This window comes from Geotrypetes seraphini, chromosome 7, assembly GCF_902459505.1.
Source record: "Geotrypetes seraphini chromosome 7, aGeoSer1.1, whole genome shotgun sequence".
NCBI classification, from domain to species: domain Eukaryota; kingdom Metazoa; phylum Chordata; class Amphibia; order Gymnophiona; family Dermophiidae; genus Geotrypetes; species Geotrypetes seraphini.
This window is the reverse complement of record NC_047090.1, coordinates 189,536,560-189,559,648: the sequence shown is the minus strand read 5'-3', so window position 1 is coordinate 189,559,648 and position 23,089 is coordinate 189,536,560. Positions and strand designations below refer to the sequence as shown.

The 23,089-nt window shown below is 42.1% G+C and overlaps 1 protein-coding gene across 5 annotated transcripts in view; it reads left to right on the top strand.

The window, feature by feature from the left end:
• LOC117364169 (uncharacterized transmembrane protein DDB_G0289901-like) overlaps window positions 1–23,089 on the top strand; it is a 374,119-nt gene that overhangs the window by 40,878 nt on the left and 310,152 nt on the right. For all 5 annotated transcript variants that reach the window (XM_033953100.1, XM_033953103.1, XM_033953102.1 and 2 more), the window contains exons 10-14: window positions 1,204–1,227; window positions 16,701–16,721; window positions 17,942–17,965; window positions 20,173–20,193; window positions 21,432–21,455. In XM_033953100.1, the coding sequence (XP_033808991.1) occupies window positions 1,204–1,227; window positions 16,701–16,721; window positions 17,942–17,965; window positions 20,173–20,193; window positions 21,432–21,455 (114 nt within the window). The remainder of the gene's footprint in view (window positions 1–1,203; window positions 1,228–16,700; window positions 16,722–17,941; window positions 17,966–20,172; window positions 20,194–21,431; window positions 21,456–23,089) is intronic.

Sequence of the window (23,089 nt, the reverse complement as noted above, 5' to 3'; positions counted from 1 at the left end):
GCACTCTCTGAAGTTAAAAGGGGATAGATTCCGTACGAACGTAAGGAATTTCTTCCTCACCCAGAGAGTGGTGGAAAACTGGAATGCTCTCCCGGAGTCTGTTATAAGGGAAAACATGTTCCAGGGTTTCAAGACAAAGTTGGCAAGTTCCTGCTGAACCGGTACGAACACAGGTAGGGCTGGTCTCGGTTAGGGCACATGTCTTTGACCTGGGGGCCGCCACATGAGCGGACTGCTGGGCGCGATGGACCACTGGTCTCACCCAGCAGCAGCAGTTCTTATGTTCTAGACTAAACTTTATTGTGGTTCCTTCTCTTTCCCTCTTGCTATTTGTCATTTTTCTCTTTGATTTTAGTTTGTATATGTCTTTCTTTTAATTTTGTATTCCAAGAAAGTATTTCACCTAGAATTCAAGATAGGCGAATAATCAAATTTTAAATAAACTTGAACTTGATCAAATGGCTCGCCTTTAATACAGCATGCTGTCCCATAGAAATAAAGGGGTTTTTCCTATTACCCTATTCCCTCCATGATCACTATCTTCCATTTTTAACTGCCAACAGCCTGTCTTTGGCTGTGGTACTGCAAAATCGGATGGCAAAGCCAAAGACAGAAGCCACAGGACTTTTCCTCTTGCCTGCATTGCTCTAAGTTCAGCTGTTCTCAATCATGCCCCTCCAAAACAGGAAGTCACTTCAGGGGGGGGTGACAAGATCAAGAGCGACAGAACTTAGAGCGATGCAGGCATGAGGAAAAGTCCCACAGCTTCTGTCTTTGCTTTTGCCATCCTGTTTAGCGGTACCGGTGCAGCCAAAGGCAGGGCTGATGGCAGCTAAGTGAGCTGTCTGTATCGCGGGGTCCCCTTGCCATCTCCTAACACTGTCCCTGAGAATAGAGAGGGTGGTTCCGGTATCTGGTCTTTCGGTACGTTTAAACTTTTCTTCTTGGTATTTGTTCTTCTCAACTCCTGCAGAAGTAAAAAGCATTAACTTGATATTACTGTGTCAGAACATTTTGCACTTTTGGAGCCACTGTGTCTACCTCTGTATACATTTGCGTGTGTGTGTTCATTTATGTGTCCGTATCTGTGTTCATATGTTTGTCTGCCTCTACTGAATGATCCAAATAAAGTGACTTTGCTGCTCTGTGACTTTCCCATGAGATGTCCTTTTCTAAAATCACTGCTCTCATCCTTCCATTTAGGGTGGCAGCTTAAATGGCACTTCAGTAAGTCAAAGCTCTATTTCTTCTGAACAATTTCAAAACTATAAAGTATTAAATTCATGATACTGTATGAGAAAATCTTGCTCTTTTGCAGCCAATGTGTCTACCACTGTATGCATTTGCGTGTCTGTGCATACCATCTGGTCCTGTTGATTTGCTACTGTTCAGTTTGTCAAACAGGCCCAATACATGATCTAGAATTGGAGAAATTTGTTTGAATTTCTCTGGTTCATCAGAACTGAACACCATTCCCCTGTTTTACTAAGGTGCGCTATGCGTTTTAGCGTACGTTTAGCATACACTAACCGCTAACGTATCCATAGACTAATATGCATGTGTTAGCATTTAGCGCGTGCTCATCGCATGCTAATATTTAGCGTGCTCTAAAACATTTAGTGCACTTTAGTCAAAGGAGTCCCATATCTTGCACCAGTAATGCATTTAGACAAAAAACAAAATCCAAAATGTTGCACATAGGAGATGAAGCAGCAAAACAACAAAAAGATTGTGGAACAGAAGATCAGATATAGCAGTGCCCAAATGACTTAAAAACAATAATCTTAAAAACAATCCAAAAAGGATGTATATTGTCACAAGTGACACATAAGATAAAAACCAAATAACAAAGGCCGAGTTCTGGCAAAGTAAAATGCCTTCCTCAGTGGTCTTATAGGGTCCTTGGCTGTCTTAAATATAAAAACGTGACAATCACAAAAAAATCCATGCAGTTGAAAAGGTTACAAATGAACAGCAGAGCACAGAAGCTTCCAATGTAAGCTCGTATCTTGATACCAGCCTACTGTTATGAATTTATTTGGCCACTTAATAAACTACAAACTGGTATATCTGATTTTCTGTCCCACAATCTTTTGGTTGTTTTGATTATGTTTATTTTTATTTCTCATTTGATGTCCCTCTTAATGGAAAAGGTCAAGCAGTTTACAAAACAAATCACAATGTAAAAAACGCCAATATTAATAGGAAAGATAAAACAATCAAATAAGAGACATACTTACAATCAAAATTAAAAATATAAATACAATATACTATTGGGGGTCACGTGATGCTTGAGCCATGAAATGACCGTGCCTCTCAGCAGCTCCGGGGCGTTGAAACCTCTCATCTACTTTTAGACAGCCTTTCCGGGTACTTACAGCTACTTTCTCCCTATCCTTTGCTTGAGCTGCCTGTAGTGCACCTGTGGCTCTGTCCAGGAACTTGGTTGCTTTGTCATGACTTCAAAACCACAAAGGGGAGCTAAGTATAAGCAAAAGCCTGTGGAATACAAGATTGCGTAAGCCCATGAAGTTCCCATGTTTACCCTGCAAGATGTGGTGATCCAGGAACTCACAAGATCTCTCATGGTGGTGATGGAGGATAAGCTTACGAAGATCCAATCGTTCAAGAAGGAGTTCTGTGAGAGCTTGGACGCCCAGGCAAATCGTCTGCAGCGAGCAGAGGGTCATTTGGCCCACTAGGAGGGAAAAACAGACAATTTCGAGGAGCATTTCAGAACGTTGGAATTCTCCAACAAGGTCCTGCAACAGCGCCTCGAAGATCATGAAAATCGTGGATGGAGCAACAATTTGCAATTTATTGGAATTCCCGCTGCAGTCCAGGATGTGGACCTGTGGTCCTGGCTTGAGGGCTGGTTGCCGGGTGTGCTGAAAGTTCAACCCCCGGTGTCCCCGATCACTACTGAACTAGCCCACCGAGTGGGCCTTCGCTGGGAGGGGGAACAGCGCCCGAGACCGGTGGTCGCTCATTTCCTCAATTTCGCTATTATAGAAAAAATACTCAGCCAGTACCACAAAGGGAAAGAGCTTTCTTAAAAGGGTAATAAAATCATTATATTTCAAGACTTTTCCCCTCAGGTGTCCTATCGCCGTCGAGCTTGGTGCCCTATTACAATGAGCTTTTAAAAAGGAAAATCCGAGCCATGCTGCTGTATCCTGCCCAGGCCAGAGTCTTTCATTACAAGGTCATCTACCTAGACCCCCGCAGGACCTGGTTCTTTTTATCAAAAAGCTACCTCCGGCAGTGGTAGATCACCGTGAGGAGGTTTCAGTCTGAGACTTATGTGGATCAGTTGTCGTGGTTTCTTTCTAAATTGGACATTCGAAAGACTGGACAGATGAACACCGGCAGCTCCCCTTACTATCTTACCTGCTCATGCAGGGGATGGTTGCTCACCTTTTTGGGTTTGGTTCTGTGTCCCAGCTAGCTGTCTGCTGCTACTGCCCATCATCGCTGCTGGGGGAGTATATGCTACTTTGTGCAACCTTTACAGACCTTTTTGGTGCCCTTTGTCGGTCATTTGTCTGGAACCATGCTCCACTTGTTATCTTCCAGTTGTGTTTAGCCTGCAGGTTCTACAGTTTTATGTTCCACTGTTTAGAGATCTCACCCATATTTCTTATGTGGTTCTCTGTCAGAGAGTAGGGGGGAATTATTCTATTTTGCCTTATCCAGATTTCAGGTTTATGTTTTTACCCTCCTATCTTTTTCTGCTTGGGCCTGTGGTGGACCTCGTTCATTTTGTACATGTTTTATTCTGCTGTTCAGGAATTATTATGCACTGTTTGTTACTTCTCTAGAAGGGTTTTTGGGCTGTCTGCTTTCCTTTTATTTAATATGCATTTAGTGCACGGTGGGGGGGGGGGGGCCCGGGGCTGCTGCCTCTAGCTGCGTCTTTCTATGGGTAGACTACAGAATCTGGGGGAGGGAGAGGAAGGGGGAATTTATTGGGGGTGGGTAGTTTGTTTGTGGGGTTTTGGATGGGTTGTGTGTTTGGAGTGCGAATGGGGGAGTGTGTGTTTGCGTGGTGGCTGTATGGACGGCTGGGGAGCATGGTGGGAGTGAGAGTTCGGAGTTAACCTGAGAGAGGAGGGGGATTTGGCTGGGACGTCTCCCTCTTCTCGGTTACTGATGTATCCTATGATCTCTTTATTTCTACATGTTTGTTATATTTCAATGGCTAATTTGAATGTCAAATCACTGAATGTTGATGGTGTTCACTCCCCCATTAAGAGAACCAAGCTACTCGCATATTTGAAAAAGGAAAGGGGGATATTGTTTCTCCAAGAGACCCATTTAAATGCTACTGAACATCTTAAGCTTCAGAGGGACTGGGTAGGGCAAATATACTTTGCATCCTACAGTACTCGTAAGAGTGGGGTGGCCACACTCATTCACAAGAGAATCCCATTTCATGTATATCAGGAACTTAAGGACCCTGAGGGCCGATATTTGTTTTTACAGGGGGAAATATGGGGACAAGTGGTGACTGGGAACATTTATGCGCTCAACACATACTCATGCCTTCTTCTCTTCCTTGGTGGGGATCCTTGCTTCAATATTGTAGCAAATCCCTTACTAGACTGTAAGCCTGTGAAGTCCTCTAACAGGGCCCATTCCTCTTGGGGATAAATTTTCTGATACAGGAGTTGGGCTTACTTGATGCTTGGCGCACCCTTCACCCAGAGGACAGGGATTTCTCCTTCTATTTCCACCCCCATAACTCCTATTCTCGCATAGACTACATTTTACTCTCTGCAACCTTCTGCAGGCCACTATGGCGGATCCTCTCATGTCAGACCATGCACTCTTAGGGGTGGCTCTCCAATTTACTCAGTCTTCTGGGGGTAGGGTGTGGTGGATGTCCCCTCATTTATATCTGGATCCCGCTTTCCTGGAATATCTGGGGAAGAGGTGGGAGGAATTCACTCAGACTAATGATGTGGCTGATGTGGACCCTGTCACCTATTGGGAAGCTGCGAAAGCTGTTATGCGAAGATACATTTTAGCATATTCGGTGGCATCAAAATGCAGGTGGGAGAGAGACCTGTTGGCTCTGACCAAAGAACTACATGGCCTGCGTGCCCTTCATATCTCTACTCTGGACCATTCTTTACATGATAGGTTGCGGCAAGTCAAATCACAAATTAATGACCTTTTGAATCAACGAGCAGTGAAGAGTATTATTATAAGTATAAACTGCATGTGTGGGGACATAAGACAGGGTGCATGTTGGTTAATCTGGTATGACCCTCAAAGGCTAGACACGTGATTACTAGTATCAAGGACTCATCGGGGACTTTGCACAGGACCCAGGAGTCCATTACTGAGCAATTTGTGAAGTTTTACACCGCTTTATATTCCGGCCAGCCCGGAGATGCTGGAGTGTACACAACATTTCTGTGTGATCTTAAGCTTCTTACCATCTCAGAGCAGCAGTGCCAACAGCTCAATCGGCTTATTAGTGGGGATGAATTACAGCTAGCCATCCGCAAGCTAAAACTAGGAAAATCACCGGGCCCTGATGGGTTCGGCCCTGAGTTCTATAAACTCTTCCAATAGGGGCGTTGGGATCTTTACTCGATTTCTTTACTGATTTGCGGGTCTGCATTCTTCATGCTATTCTGGTAGTGAAACAACTTATTCTTCACTATTGGGCCTCGCCTGAGTCCCCCTCCTATCAGTTGTGGCAGGCCCGGATGCGGACTCTGTCCCAATATGAGCTCCACACCTACTATCCCAAACCCAAGGATATGTGGAAAGATTATTAGAAACATAGAAACATAGAGTATGATGGCAGAAAAGTGTCGGCGACCCAACAAGTCTGCCCACTCAAGAATCCTCCCTCACCAAGTCTGACCTCCTCAACAAGTCTGCCCACTCAAGAGTCTTCCCTCCCATGAGAATCCATCTTATAAGCATAACTCTGTAGCAACCCCACTTGTTTGTCCCAACGTCTCTTGAAGTCGAGCACGCTACTGGCCTCGGCCACCTGGCGTGGTAGATCATTCCATTGATCAATCACCCTTTCGGTGAAGAAGTATATCCTGGTGTCTCCATGAAATCTTCCCCCTTTAAGTTTTAGTGGATGCCCTCTTGCGCTGTGGGACCCTTAAGAAAAAAGATATCTTCCTCCACTTCAATGCGGCCTCTGATGTATTTGAATGTTTCTATCATGTCCCCCCTTTCTCTGTGCTCTTTGAGAGAATATAAGCGCAGTCTAGTCAGACGTTCTTCATATGGGAGATCTTTCAGTCCTGAGACCATCCTGGTGGCCATTTTCTGGATCGACTCCATTCTCTTCACATCTTTTTGATAATGCGGCCTCCAGAGGTGTGGTCTCACCATGGATCTGTACAACGGCAGTATGACTTCAGGCTTTTGGCTGATAAAGCTCCTTCTGATGCAACCCACCATTTGTCTAGCCTTTGCTGAAGCTTTCTCCACCTGATTTGCAGCTTTAATGTCTTCTCGGATGAGTACTCCCAAGTCCCTTTCTGCAGTAGTTCTTGTTAAGTTTTCACCATTCAAGGTGTATGTTCTGCTTGGATTTACGCTTCCAAGATGCATTACTTTACATTTTTTGGCATTAAAGTTTAGTTGCCAAGTATTGGTCCTATGTTCCAGTAAAAGTAGGTCCTGTTCCATAGTGTTGGGCCTGGTTGCACTGTCAGGTTCTGTTGCCCTGTCCACAACATTGCATAGTTTAGCGTCATCGCAAATAATGTAATTTTGCCTCGAAGTCCCTGAGACAGGTCCCTTACAAAGATATTAAACAGCATCGGGCCCAAGACTGAGCCCTGTGGCACTCTACTGGTCACTTTTGATGTTTTTGAGGGAATACCATTTACCATTACCCTTTGTAGCCTGCCGCCAAGCCAGTCTTTTACTCATGCTGTCAGTGTTTCTCCTAGTCCTAACATGTTCATCTTGTTCAATAACCTACGGTGTGGGACACGATGTCCAGGGTCGACCATAGTACCTCTACCTTGTCCGTCGTGCTTTGATTTTTCAGCGCTTTGTAGACATAGTCCCCCATGCCCTGAAAATTTGTTCCTTTAAAATTTAGGACCTTAGTTGGGTAAGTTGCAACTGTATTCACTCGAGGAACGCAGAGAGAGGGGAGACATGATCGAGACGTTCAAATATATCACGGGCCATATCGAGGTGGAAGAGGATCTCTTTTTCCTTAAAGGACCAACGTCAACAAGAGGGCATCCGTTAAAAATCAGGGGTGGGAAATTTCATGGCAACACCAGAAAATATTTCTTCACCGAAAGGGTGGTTGATCGCTGGAATAATCTTCCACAACAGGTAATTGAGGCAAGCAGCGTGCCAGATTATAAGAAAGGATGGGATTGGCATGTGGGAACTCTTCATGGAGGTAGTTGGGGGGTGGGCCATTAGTGTGAGCAGACTAGATGGGCCGTGGCCCTTTTCTGCCGTCATGTTCTATGTTTCTATATTTGACCTATTGGTTCCTTTCTTGAGGTGGAACCACACCATGTTGTGGTCACTGGAGGCCAAGGTATCTCTCACCGATACCTCTGTGACACTTTTTCAGTTGGTGAGTAACAGGTCCAGGATTGCCTGATCCCTGGTGGGTTCCAATATCAATTGCTTGAGGCGTGCTCCTTGCATGGAGGCTAGTAGCCTCTTGCTGGTCGTGGCGGAAGGTTTGTTCCAGTCCACATCGGGCATATTGAAATCTCCCATCAGTACTGTATCTCCTCGCAGTGTGATGGTCTCAATGTCTTCCATTAGTTCATCGTCTGCATCCTCCTTTTGTCTTGGTGGTCTGTATACAACACCAAGATATAGGCATTTGTTATTGCCCCTTGAAAGGTTCTCCCAGAGGGATTCTCCCTTATACTTGATGTCTGTAATTTTAGTAACTTTGATGTCTTTTCTAATGTAAAGAGCTACCCCTTCTCCTGATTTGCCTTCAAGTTTCAAGTTTATTAATTTTTAATATACCGACCATCAACGGGTATCTAGCTGGTTTACAATAAAATTTTAAAATTGAGATAAAAGATTAAGCTTATAAAAGTAAAATTTTTTGAGGAAGAAAAGGGGATATACATTAAGGACATAGACAGGACAAACTTGAAAGTGAGGATAAGGAGGAGGGAGAGGGGTAAAGTTACATTATTAGAAAGGAGAGAGAAAGAAGAGAGGGGAAAAAAAAGAGTTGAAAGGAAACGGAGGGAGAGGAATAAAACATGAGGATGGGATCGCTTCTTAAAAGCAGTTGGTTGAATGAGAAAGAGGTAATTCAAGAGCAGTTGAAAGCATCTTGAAATAGGAAAGTTTTTAAGTTAATCTTAAATTTATTGATTAGTTTTTCATGGCAGAGATGAGATGGTAGGGTGTTCCATTGAGTTGGGGCTACTACGGAAAAATTCAATTTCCTTGTATAGAAGGAATGGAGAGTAAATTCTGGTCTGCTGATCTAAGCGTCCGTGTAGGGCGCAGTGGAATGAGGAGCTTATCAAGGAAGGAAGGTTGATGGGAGAGTTTGATTTTGAATGTCAGCATGATGGTTTTGTAAGTAACGTGGTGTGTGATGGGCAGCCAGTGCGCTTCTTTCAGAAGAGGGGTGACTTGATCATATTTCTCTAACTTGTGTATAAGTTTTATTGTCGTGTTTTGGATTAATTGTAGGCGTCGGAGTTCTTTTTGGAGAATTCCATTGTAAAGGGAATTGCAATAGTCAAGATGGGAGATAACTAAAGAGTGAATCAAGGTTGTGATTGCATCTGTATCAAGAATGGAAGTAAGGGAACATATGAGATGAAGCTTGTAAAAACATGTTTTTACCACTGAGCTGATTTGATCGTGAAATGTAAGGTCTTTGTCTATAATTACTCCCAGTAATTTTATTTTTATTTCTATTTTTAGGGGGGAAGAATTAATAAGGATCTTTCCTATTATTGTTTCATTGTTTTTGGTTGGAAAAAGTAGACCACATGATTTATCGAGATTAAGAGAAAGTCTATTTACTTGAAGCCAGTCACTTATTTTGTCTAATTTATTGTTGATTTCTTGTATTTCTGAGGTATTTGTAGTATCCACAGGATGAAGAAGTTGAATATCGTCCACGTACGCGAAGATTGTGAAACTGATTGATTGGGCTAAAGTAAGGAGAGGTGACAAAAAGATGTTGAATAGCAAGGGGGATAGGATAGAACCCTGTGGAACACTGTAAGTTTGAGCTATTGGCACTGAGGTTTCCTCCTTTGAGTAAACTTTGAAACAACGTTCATTAAAATATGAGGAGAACCATGAGAGGGCTGATCCTGCGAGGCCAGAGTCTTTGAGTTGGCTGATGAGGAGAGAATGGTCAATGGTATCAAATGCTGCGGACAGATCTAGGGAGATGAGAAGAACAGATTTCTGGTGATCAAGATAATAGTATATAGTAGAGGTAAGACCTAGCAATGATAATTCGGTGGTGTAGGAGGAACGAAAGCCAGTTTGATGTGGATGGAGGGCATGAGTTTTGTTGATAAATTCAGCAAGTTGGTTATGAATGATTTTCTCTGTCAATTTTGAAATGAGAGGGAGATTGGCGATGGGACGGAAATTCGCTGGCAAGGTGGAGTGTAAGTTCTGATTTTTTATTTTAGAGAAAACAAGAGCTGATTTCCATGCTTTAGGGACGAGACTTTCGGAGAGACTTTTAGATACTATTTCCAAGAGAAATGGTCTGAAAAAGGAGAAGAATTTTTTAAGAAGGGAAGGGGGAATACTCTCTGTCGGATTGTTAGGCGCGTTTACAGATTGTAAGATTTGGAGAAGATTAGCTAGAGAAGGGGGTTTAAAGTTAGAACAAGTACTGAATGGTAAATGGATAGTATCGTCACGGACGTCTGGAAGTGAAGAAGGAATGGGAGGTCCTAGGTGGGATCTGATATCCTTGATTTTCTTATCAAAAAAGAGTGCTAGTTCAGTAGCAGACGGATTTGTGGATAGAGGTATAGGTTTCTTGTTTGAATAGGGAGATAGAGATTGAACTATACTGAAGAGGGCTGAGGAGTTTTGGGTTGTAGTGATGTACTTAGAATAGTATTCTTTTTTGCCTGTTGGATAGCAGTTTTGTAATGAGTGGCTTTTTCTTTAAATAGGAGAAGAGAATTGTTTGAACGAGTTTTGCGCCATTTGTGTTCGATGGAGCGGAGCTAACTGTGGAGAAGGATAAGTTTGTCATTGTACCAAGGTTTCTTTTCAGAATCTAATTTTGGTGATTTTTCCTGAGGAGGTGCAAGAAGGTTCATTAAGGATTTTGTTGAGGTGTCCCAGAGGGAGAATTGTTCTTCAATTGGGAGGGTAGTAAAATCTTGTAGTTTCAGTTTGAAGGTGTTCTGAATGGCTGGGAGTGTTATTTTATTAGTATTTCTGGAGATATAGGTGTTCTGTCGAGAAGAATATGATTGGGAGGGAGAATTTAATTGACAATTAATGAGAAAGTGATCAGACCAGGGAAAAGCATGAATTTGAAAGTTTAGGAAGAGGTCACTGATGGATGTCGGGCTGAAGATCATGTCGATGGTATTTCCAGCAGAATGGGTAGGCATGAAGAAAAGAAGGATTAGAGATAGATCAGAAATTAGAGTCAAGAATTCGGCTGTATTATGATGGTTAGGGAGGTTAAAGTGTATATTGAAGTCTCCAAAAATTATGGAATTGGGGAAGGAGATGCTGAAGTCCGAAATGTTAGAGTTAAGAGCAGTTAGTGAGGCTTTTGTAATTGGTGGGGGGAGATAAGTCAGCAGAAAATTAAAAGATGGGGAATTTTTTTATAGAAAATTGAAGAGTTTCTACCGGATAGTTGGAGTAGGAAGTAAAAGGGTCTGAATGAAAAGGAATAGTGGTATGATATATCACTGCAAGCCCTCCTCCTTTTTTGTTTGAGCAAAGTTGAAATTTTACTTTATAATTATTGGGGCAGGCTTGGGTCAGATAAGCCTCTTCCCCCTCAGTTAGCCAAATCTCAGTAAGGCATAGAATGTGGAAATTGTGTTGGAGAATTAAATCATGGATCAAGTGATGTTTATTTTTAATGGAGCGCACATTAACAAGGCCTAAATTGATATTGAAAGAATGAAGAGGCGATGAGAAATGAGTGGTGAAAACTGAGGTAGTAGGGATGGTAATATAACATCTAGGTCAAGTTTCTGTAGAAATGAGGAGAGATGAGGAGGGAAGTTTGAGAGGGGAGTCAGCGGCCCCATATAACTGGGTTAGAAGCCATAGAATTGAAGTTATGGTGTAAAAACAGGGAGGATACAGGAGTAGTAGGATATAAAGAGAATGGAGCTAAATGGCCGTCGATAAAGAATACTGTTATAAGCAGTAATGAGAAGGTACCTGTGATTTTAGTAGAAGTGATATCGAAGAAGTTAACAGTAGAGGCATGAAGCAGCTGCAAGAAGGAGCGCATAAAGGAGCAGGACCTGCTCCTTTGGCGCGCGCCTTTGCGGCGTGCACCACAAAGCAGGAGAATTTAAAGGCAATGCTACCGGAGGAGAAATGTGGGCAGAGTCGTCGGGAGCAAGAGGGCCTGTTAAAATCAAAATGAAAGCACATTAGAGAAGAAACTAAAGATAGTGCAAAGTGAAAAATAATACAGATAAATTATACAGTCATGAATTTTTACAAAGAAACAGTATAAGGGCAATCATACAAAATAAACAAAGAAAAAATATCAATATTGTCATACACAAAGATAGTATTTAAACAAAAGAAAGTGAGAAAGAGAAACTAACAGGTGGAATGAGGCAGTCAAAAGCTAAAAAATAATTTAAATAAAACCAAAGAGAAGGCAGAGTCAAACTGTTGGTGGTAAGCGATCTTATTTCAATAATGCTAGACAGAGTGAGAGTTAACCTAGCGTGCGCCGCAAAGCAGGAGAATTTAAAGGCAATGCTACCGGAGGAGAAATGTGGGCGGAGTCATCAGCGCCGCCGCTTTGCGGCAGCTGTCCCCTTAGGGAGCAAGAGGGCCGGAGGAGAAATGTGGGCGGAGTCTTCAGCGTCGCCACTTTACGACTGCTGTCCCCTTAGGGAGCAAGAGGGCAGGTGGAATGAGGCAGTCAAAAGCAAAAAAATAATTTAAATAAAACCAAAGAGAAGGCAGAGTCAAACTGTTAGTGGTAAGCGATCTTATTGCAGTATTGCTAGACAGAGTGAGAGTTAACCTTCTTTGTCGCGTCGGAGTAAGTTATATCCTAGTATGACCATATCCTATCCCTGGGACTCCGAGAACCACGTTTCTGATATCGCCAAAACATCAAGGTCGGCGTTTCTCATTTCCGTTTCCAGTTCCAGGATTTTGTTGCCTAAGCTACGGGCATTAGCATACATGGCTGTCAATTCTTTCTGTTTGCATGGAGTGTTTTCTTTCTGAGATAGTATGTCCCCTTCAATCTTGCCTTTGTCGCCCTTACTGTTGCCTCTGTCTCCTTCAGCGTCCATGCGAATTCTTACCCCTGACTCCAAGATGGGGTCCCCGTCTCTCCCTCTGTTCCCCACTTTACCAACTCGATTAATTACCTCAGATACTAAGTCTCTGTCTCTTGCTCTGCCTCTCATAGTATTGATGCAAGATAATTCATCTTCCTTGATCATGCCTTTGTTACCTTTGGTATTGCCTCTGTCACCTTCAGTATATGCGTGAATACTTACCTCAGAGTTACTTACCCTACTAGTGTGAGAGTGGGTCCCCTCCCCCTGCTCACCTAGTTTAAAGCCTTCTGGAGTAGATGAGCAAGGCGTCGTCCCAGAACGTTCTTCCCTCTTCTGGTTAGGTGTAGCCCATCTGGTCCCTGCAGTCTCTGAAGTGCCTCTCTGTGGTCCAGGAATCCGAAGTTCGTCTCTTTGCACCATCCCCGTAGCCATTCGTTAGTCCTCTTGATCTGTTCATCTCCAGCTCTCCCCTTGTCTCTTACTGGTAGGATGGAGGAGAAGACCACCTGTGCTTCCAGTTGCTTCAGCCTCTCACCTAGGGCTTTAAAGTCTTCCTGTATCTTCTCCAGTGAGTTCCTGGCGGTGTCGTTTGTCCCAACGTGGATGAGGAGCATCGGGTAGTGGTATTGGGGCTTGATTATTTTTCCTACGCAGGTAGTCACATCCTGGATCCTGGATCCTGGCTCCTGGTAGACAGAAGACCTCTTTTGCTTGTAGATCAGGTCTGCATACCGGTCCCTCGGTTCCTCGCAGCATAGAGTCCCCAATGATAACCACTCTGCGCTTCTTGGGGAGGTGCTGATTCGTAGCTTCTTGAGTTGGAGTCATCTGCTGGGTTTCCTGGATGTCTTCCTGGATATCCTCCTGAGTTCTGCTGGTGGGTATTTCTTGTAGGAGCTGAAATCTGTTGCTCAGGGGGATCTGTGAAGTCGATGTGAGGTAGCTGTGCTTGCTTGAAGATACCCAAGAGGAGGACTGCCTTCTGTGTTTGCTTGCAGAGGTGACTAGTTGCCAGGTGTCATCGTCTCGAGTCACTTCTTGTACCCCAGTCGTTACTTCCAATGCTGCATGTTCGGTTCATTTGGGTGTCTTTAGGATGGACCTGTCTTCGTGCACTTGCTCGGAGGACTTCATCAATGAATGCCTCACTCTCTTGGATACTTCTTAGCCGCTGCACTTCTTCCCTCAGACTTGTCAGTTCCTGCAGGATGTCTCCGTTGATCTGTTGCTGGGTGTCCTCTTCTGTCTGCACAGAGACTGAAATCTTCAGGTGGGGCTCAGCTTTGGTCTGTACAGAGATCTCCGCCGTCGTCCATTGGGGGGGGGGGGGGGTCCTCTTCAGTCTGCATGGAGACTGTGGCCTTCAACTGGATCTCTTAAGCAGCCGGGGTGTTGATCTTGATTGTGGTCTTTGTGCTTCTTGTCTTCCCTGCCATTCCTGTCTTTTTCACTTGGGTTCATACTCCGGTTGTTGGTGTGTTGCTAGGCTTGCCTGCCTCCCGGCTGTGTCTGTTTGGCCTATCTGGTGGTGCTGGCTGTGTGTCTCTACTGGGTGCTTTCTGTTGCTAACTACGCACTAGCTGACTGTTTATGCGAATCTCATGGCTGTGTCTGTTGGGCCTATCTAGTGGTGCTAGCTGTGTGTGCCTGTTGGATGCTAGCTATGTGCTGGGTTTTATCTGTCAGTAGCTGTGTGCTAGTTGGTCTGCCTCTAGCTTGTTTAGTACACTTGTGTTAACTTGTTCTTACCGTGCTGCCTCTTGCCGCTCACCTTAGCCGTGCGCCGAACGGCTGCGCGCCATTGGCTCGCCTCCTTTTAAGAAGGAGCCTGGGCGCTGACTGTGCCTCTGATGTGGTGGGGGTGGGCAGAGCTTCCTCTTGCCGCTACCCCAAGCTGCCTGCCTTCTCCCCTTCTAGTTCTCCTTCTCCTTCTCTCTTTCTCCCCCCTTCGGTGGTGCCTCGTGCAAGCGGCTCTCATGGCCGAAAAGCAACTGATCGCTCTCCAGTTCATCTCCTTTTAAGGAGGAACACGGGTGCTGACTGTGCCTCTGACGCGGTGGGGGTGGGTGGAGCTCCTTCTCGATGCTACCCCAAGCTGCCTGCCTTCTCACCTTCTGGCTCTCCTTCTCCTTCTCTCTTTCTCCCCCTTCGGTGGTGCCTCATGCACGCAGCTCTCGCAGCCGAAAAGCAACTGCTCGCGCTCTAGTTTGCCTCCTTTTAATGAGGATCCCGGGCGCTGACTGTGCCTCTGACGCGGTGGGGGTGGGCGGAGCTCCCTCTCGCCGCTACCCCAAGCTGCCTGCCTTCTCTCCTACTGGCTCTCCTTCTCTCTTTCTCCTCCCTTTGGTGGTGCCTTGTGCACGCAGCTCTCGCTCTTTGGGAGCATTTTTTATTAGCCCCTGGGGAGCCTTAACTGTGTATTAACTGTGTAGCTACCATATTTGTGATGGGTTCTCTTGGCGCCTACTTTGCACCTTGTCTGGACTTCTTGCCCTTATTAGGGACTCCTTAGCCGAGTATGAAAGTTTTGCCTGGGGTGTGACTGCGGGGGTGCGGATTGGTTGTATGTGTGGGAAGCGGTTGTGTGTTTGTTGAGGGGGGGTATGAGTGAGAGCCCTTATTCTCTTATCTCTTCTTCTCTATTTTTTTCTCATCTCTTTTTGAATCAAACCAGTCATGTGCATACCAGTTTGGTATCTCTATCTCCTTGCCGCTCATTGAGGGTGGCCTATTATTTCAGAGCTTTACTTGCATATATGTTTAAGCTATTGTATTGTATCCTGCCTTGCTTGTTCATAATTTCTTTAGATTGCTCCGTTTTTCTGTCCATGCTTTTTCTGATGATGCTCTACCTTTGGTTGTATTGTGCCTGAATAAAGATGATTATACAAAAAATATACTATTAAAATGGTTAAAATGCAATAATAGATTTACTGATGCCATGAATTTCAATCAGAATTACCCTGGGAACGCATTCTGCAAAAAAATAAGTCTTCCAAAGTGTTTAAATTTGGCAAAGGATTGCTCAGATCTAATATAAGTTGGAAGATTATTCCAAAACAATGAAGAGAGAGAAAATTATGTAGAGGAATGAGTAAATTTGTAGTGGGCCATTCTTGGGGAAGGAAGATCAAGTCTGTTGGAATCAATGGAACAAAGTAAATGTGAAGAAGTACAAGTTACAGTGAGAGAAGCTAAATCAGAGGGTTGTGAAAGATGAAGAGTTTTAAAGGCCATACACAAACTTTTAAACTGACATCTGTACTGTACAGGAAACCATTTCTTTGTGGAACCTTTTGGTGCTATTTGGATTTTGTTGTTCTGGTAGATTTGAATAAAAACCATGCCTCATGTCCATTTTTGACCTTTGCAGCTGCACCTCTAAGTTTCTTTTTACCATTCTCATTATGTTATCATACTCTCCTTTCTTAAACTTAAGTGCTGTTGTATTAGATTTCCTGTGTGAACTTATTCTAGGGATTATATCAGATCTGAACATCTTATGATCACTGTTAAAATAGCTGAAGAAAATTAGAAAATGAATATTTAAATATATATAAAAAAATAGAGATATTAGTATTGGACTATTGGTAAATGCACAAGAGCCAATGATGAAAGTCACCACATAATTTCTTCCCGCGGTTCAGAATCCTAACAGCGGTGGAGTGGTGGGACTGAGGCTTTTGCATTTAATCAACTATTACTCTATGAAAAAATTTTTGGTATCTAGTCCCATTTCTTACCATTAAAACATTGCAGTATATGGACAGATATTAAGGTTGGAATAACACAACTAACATAGCCATTATTCCACTGTTATCAAGTGGCAGCAACATCGATACCTCCATCACCAATTCTTAGGCTCCACTAAGAACAAGACTTAGAATGGCATAACCTTTTGCTGGTTCCTGAACCAGTCCCTAGCATGCCCTGATGATACATTTACCCAGTCAATATTGGGGGAGTTGAAATCTCTCATGATTACTGTTACCCAGTTTTATTGCCTCCCTAATTTCTTGTTCTTTGTAGTCACTGTGTCTACCTCTGTGTATATGTGCACCTGTCTCTGTATTTCTGTGTGTCTCTGTCTGTATCTGTGAGCATATGTGTTTCTAGCTCTATTGATTGATGCCAATAAAGTGAATTTGCTGCTCTGTGACATTCCCATAAGATGTTATTCTCTAAAATCACTGCTCTCATTCTTCCATTTAGCATTACGTTAGTGGGAATCAGGTAAGTCCAAGCTTTTGTTTCTCAGAACTATTGCCAAAGTCAAAAATATTGAACTGATGTTATTTCACCAGAAAATCTTGCTCTTTGTAGCCACTGTGTCTACATCTGTGTGCATGTGAGCATATGGGTTCATATCTGTCTGTGTCTACGATTGTATGTGTGTCTAATTCTGTGTGTGTTCACATGTTTGATTGACTCCAATAGTGTGAGTTGCTGCTTTGTAACTTTCCCATGAGAAGTTTTCTTTCATGTCAAAGGTATTCAGCAGTATTGCATTCGTTTCCCTTTATTCCCATTGTTTTTTCCATTAATGTCTTCTAGCCTAAACTTTATTGTGGTTCCTCCTTTTTCTCTCTTGCTATTTGTCATTTTTCTCTTTGTTTTTAGTTTGTATGTCTTTCTTTTAATTTTGTATTCCAAGAAAGTATTTCGCCTAGATTTCAAGATAGGCCAATAATCAAATTTTAAATAAACTTGAACTTGATCAAATGGATTGCCTTTAATACAGCATGCTTTACCATAGAAATAAAGGGGTTTTCCTATCATCCTACTCCCTCCATGATGACTATCTTCCATTCTTAGCTGCCATCAGCCCTGTCTTCAGCTGCGGTACTGAAAAACCGGACAGCAAAGCCAAAGACAGAAGGCGCAGGACTTTTCCTCTTGCCTGCATCGCTCTACATTCGACTGCTCTCAATCATGCCCCTCAAAAACAGGAAGTCACTTCAGAGTGTGGGCAGTATCAAGAGCAACAGAACATAGAGTGATGCAGGCATGAGGAAAGCCAAGCAGCTTCTGTCTTTGCTTTTGCCATCCTGTTTAGCGGTACTGGTGCAGTCGAAGGCAGGGATGATAGCAGTTAGGTGAGCTGTCTGTATCGCGGGGCCCCTTTGCCATCCCCTAATGCTAACCCTGAGCATAGAGAGGGTGGTTCCTGTATTTGGTCTTTCGGTACGTTCAAACTTTTCTTCTTGGTATTTGTTCTCAACTCCTGAAGAAGTAAAAAGCATTAAATTGATATTACTGTATCAGAATATTTTGCACTTTTGCAGCCATTGTATCTACCTCTGTATATATTTGTGTGTCTGTATTGATTTATGTGTCTGTATCTGTGTTCATATGTTTGTCTGCCTCTATTGACTGATCCAAACTTTGCTGCGCTGTGACTTTCCCATGAGATGTTCTTTTCTAAAAATCACTGTTCTCATCCTTCCATTTAGAATGGCAGCATAAATAGCACTCTAGTAAGTCCAAACTATATTTCTTCTCAACAATTGCAAAACTATAAAGTATTAAATTCATGTTACTGTATGAGAAAATCTTGCTCTTTTGCAGTCACTGTGTCTACCACTGTGTGCATTTGCATGTCTGTGTATATCATCTGGTCCAGTCGATTTTCTACTGTTCAATTTGTCAAGCAGGCCCATTACATGATCTAGAAATGGAGAATTAGAGAAATTTGTTTGAATTTCTCTGATTCATCAAAACTTAACACCATCCCCCTGTTTTACTAAGGAGAGCTATGCATTTTAGTTCAAGTTAAGCATGCACTAACTGCTAACATTTCCATAGACTAACATGCATGTACTAGCGTTTAGCATGTGGTTATTGCACACTAATATTTAGCGTGCTCTAAAATGCTTAGCATACCTTAGTAATAGGAGCTCCATATCTTGCACCAGTAATGAAAAGAGTTAAAAAAACAAAATCCAAAATGTTGCACAAAGGAGATGAAGCAGCAAAACAAGAAAAAGATTGTGGAACAGAAGATCAGATATAGCAGTGCCCAAATGACTTAAAAACAATAATCTTCAAAACAATCCAAAAAGGATGTATATAGTCCCAAGTGACACATAATATAAAAACCAAATAACACAGGCCGAGTTGTGGCAAAGTAAAATGCCTTTCTCAGGGGTCTTATAAGGTCCTTGGCTGTCTTACATATAAATACGTGAGTCACAAAAAAATCCATGCAGTTGAAGAGGCTACAAACGAAGAGCAGAGCACAGAAGCCTCCAATGTAAGCTCGTACCTTGATACCAGCCTACTGTTATGAAGTTATTTGGCCACTTAATAAACTACAAACTAGAACATCTGATTTTCTGTCTCACAATCTTTTGGTTGTTTTGATTATGTTTATTTTTATTTCTCATTTGATGTCCCTCTTAATGCAAAAGGTCAAAGCGGTTTACAAAACAAAATCACAATGAAAAGAATGCCAATATTAATAGGAAAGATAAAACAATCAAACAAGAGACATTCTTACAATCAAAATAAAAATATAAATAAAATATACTATTAAAATGGTTACAATGTAATAATAGATTTACTGATGCCATGAATTTCAATCGGAGTTACCCTGGGAATGCTTTCTGCAAAAAATTAGTATTCCAAAGTGATTTAAATTTGGAAAAGGATTGCTCAGATCTAATATAAGGTGGAAGATTATTCCAAAACAATGGAGAGAAAATTATGCATAGGAATGAGCAGATTCGTAGTGGGCCATTCTTTGGGAAGGAAGATCAAGTCTGTTGGAATCAATGGAATAAAGTAAACATGAGAGAGTTCAAGTGAGACAAGCTAAATCAGAGGATTGTGAAAGATGAAGAGTTTTAAAGGCTATAAACAAACTTTTATACTGACATCTGTACTGTAGAGGAAGCCATTTCTTTGTGAAACCTCTTGGTGCTATTTGGATTTTGTTGTGGTAGATTTGAATAAAAATACATGCCTGATGCCCATTTTTGACCTTTGCAGCTGCACCTCTAAGTCTCTTTTTACCATTATCCTTATGTTATCATAGTCTTCTTTTTTAAAGTTAAGTGCTGTTTTCTTAGATTTCCTGTGTGAAATTATTCTAGGGATTATATCAAATCTGAACATCTTATGATCACTGTTATCAAGTGGCATTAACACCGTTACCTCCTTCACCAATTCATAGGCTCCACTAAGAACTAGACCTAGAATGGCATCACCTCTTGTCGGTTCCTGAGCCAGCTATCCATAAAGCAGTCCTTGATTTCATCAAGGCATTTTATTCCCTAGCATGCCCTGATGATACATTTACCCAGTCAATATCAGGGGAGTTCTAATCTCACATGATTACTCTGTTACCCCTCTTGATTACCTCCCTGCTTTCTTGTTCTTTGTAGTCAATGTGTCTACCTCTGTGTATATGTGCGTCTGTCTCTGTAATTCGTTGTGTGTCTCTGTCTTTATCTGTGAGCATATGTGTTTCCAGCTCTATTGATTGATGCCAGATAGAACTAGAGCTAGGTTGTATAAGTGGTCAAAAACCACTTCACAGGTCACAGAACTGATGGGCTGCCGCAGGAGCGGACCGCTGGGCGAGATGGACCTCTGGTCTGACTCAGTGGAGGCAACTTCTTATGTTCTTATGTTCCTATGAGATGTTCTTCTGTAAAATCATTGCTTTCATTCTTCCATTTAGGGTAACGTTGCTGGAAATTTGGTAAGTCCAAGCTTTTGTTTTTCTGAACTATTGCCAAAGTCAAAAGTATTGAATTGGTGTTATTGTATCTAAAAATCTTGCTCTTTGTAACCACAATGTCTACATCTGTGTGCCTGTTAGCGTGAGTTCATATCTGTGTCTATGTCTGCAATTATATGTGTGTCTAATTCTGTGTGTTCACGTTTGACTGCCTGTGTTGATTGACACCAATAGTGTGAGTTGCTACTTTGTAACTTTCCCATGAGAAGTTTTCTTTCATGTCAAAGGTATTCAGCAGTATTGCATTCGTTTCTCTTTATTTCCATTGTTTTTTCCATTAATGTCTTCTAGCCTAAGCTTTATTGCGGTTCCTCCTCTTTCCCTCTTGCTATTTGTCATTTTTCTCTTTGTTTTTAGTTTGTATATGTCTTTGTTTTAAATTTGTATTCCAAGAAAGTATTTCGCCTGGAATTCAAGATAGGCGAGTAATCAAATTTTAAATAAACTTGAACTTGGTCAAATGGCTCGCCTTTAATACAGCATGATTTCCCATAGAAATAAAGCGGGTTTTCCTATCACCCTACTCCCTCCATGATGACTATCTTCATTTCTTAGCTGCTATCAGCCCTGTCTTCGGCTGCGGTACTGCAAAACCAGACTGCAAAGCCAAAGAGAGAAGCTACAGGACTTTTCCTCTTGCTTGCATCGCTCTAAGTACGGCCGCTCTCAATCATGCCCCTCAAAAACAGGAAGTCACTTCAGAGGGTGGGCAGGATCAAGAGCGACAGAACTTAGAGCAATGCAGCCATGAGGAAGAGTCCCACAGCTTCTGTCTTTGCTTTTGCCATCCTGTTTAGTGGTACCAATGTCCGAAGACAGGGCTGATAGCAGCTAAGTGAGCTGTCTGTATTGCGGGGCCCCCTTGCATCCCCTAACGCCTACTCTGAGAATAGAGAGGGTGGTTCCGATATCTGGTCTTTGGGTAAGTTCAAACTTTTGTTCTTGATATTTGTTCTTTTCAACTCCTGCAGAAGTAAAAAGCATTAAATTGATATTACTGTATCAGAACATTTTGCACTTTTGCAGCCACTGTGTCTACCTCTGTATACATTTGCGTGTGTGTGTTCATTTATGTTTTTGTATCTGTGTTCATGTTTGTCTGCCTCCATTGAATGATCCAAATATAGTGAGTTAGCTGCTCTGTGAGTTCCAAGTGAGTTGATCTTTTCTAAAAGCACTGCTCTCATCCTTCCATTTAGGGTGGCAGCACAAATGGCACTTCAGTAAGTCCAAACTCTATTTCTTCTGAACAATTTCAAAACTATAAAGTATTAAATTCATGCTACTGTATGAGAAAATCTTGCTCTTTTGCAGCCAATGTGTCTACCACTGTATGCATTTGCGTGTCTGTGTATACCATCTGGTCCAGTTGATGTGCTACTGTTCAGTTTGTCAAACAGGCCCAATACATGATCTAGAATTGGAGAAATTTGTTTGAAATTCTCTGGTCCATCAGAACTGAACATCATCCCCCTGTTTTACTAAGGTGCGCTATGCGTTTTAGCGTAAGTTTAGCATACACTAACCACTAACGTATCCGTAGACTAACATGCATGTGGTAGCGTTTAGCGCGTGCTCATCGCATGCTAATATTTAGCGTGCTCTAAAACACTTAGCGCACTTTAGTCAAAGGAGTCCCATATCTTGCACCAGTAATGCCTTAAGACAAAAAACAAAATCCAAAATGTTGCACAAAGGAGATGAAGCAACAAAACAAGAAAAAGATTGTGGAACAGAAGATCAGATATAGCAGTGCCCAAATGACTTAAAAACAATAATCTTCAAAACAATCCAAAAAGGATGTATATAGTCACAAGTGACACATAACATAAAAACCAAATAACACAGGCCGAGTTGTGGCAAAGTAAAATGCCTTTCTCAGGGGTCTTATAGGGTCCTTGGCTGTCTTACATATAAAAACGTGACAGTCACAAAAAATCCATGCAGTTGAAGAGGCTACAAACGAAGAGCAGAGCACAGAAGCCTCCAATGTAAGCTCGTACCTTGATACCAGCCTACTGTTATGAAGTTATTTGGCCACTTAATGAACTACAAACTAGAACATCTGATCTTCTGTCCCACAATCTTTTGGTTGTTTTGATTATGTTTATTTTTATTTCTCATTTGATGTCCCTCTTAATGCAAAAGGTCAAAGCGGTTTACAAAACAAAATCACAATGAAAAGAATGCCAATATTAATAGGAAAGATAAAACAATCAAACAAGAGACATTCTTACAATCAAAATAAAAATATAAATACAATATACTATTAAAATGGTTACAATGTAATAATAGATTTACTGATGCCATGAATTTCAATCGGAGTTACCCTGGGAATGCTTTCTGCAAAAAATTAGTATTCCAAAGTGATTTAAATTTGGAAAAGGATTGCTCAGATCTAATATAAGGTGGAAGATTATTCCAAAACAATGGAGAGAAAATTATGCATAGGAATGAGCAGATTCGTAGTGGGCCATTCTTGGGGAAGGAAGATCAAGTCTGTTGGAATCAATGGAATAAAGTAAACATGAGAGAGTTTAAGTGAGAGAAGCTAAATCAAAGGATTGTGAAAGATGAAGAGTTTTAAAGGCTATAAACAAACTTTTAAACTGACATCTGTACTGTAGACGAAGCCATTTCTTTGAGAAACCTCTTGGTGCTATTTGGATTTTGTTGTTATGGTAGATTTGAATAAAAATACATGCCTGATGCCCATTTTTGACCTTTGCAGCTGCATCTCTAAGTCTCTTTTTACCATTCTCTTTATGTTATCATAGTCTCCTTTTTTAAAGTTAACTGCTGTTTTATTAGATTTCCTGTGTGAACTTATTCTAGGGGTTATATCAAATCTGAACAT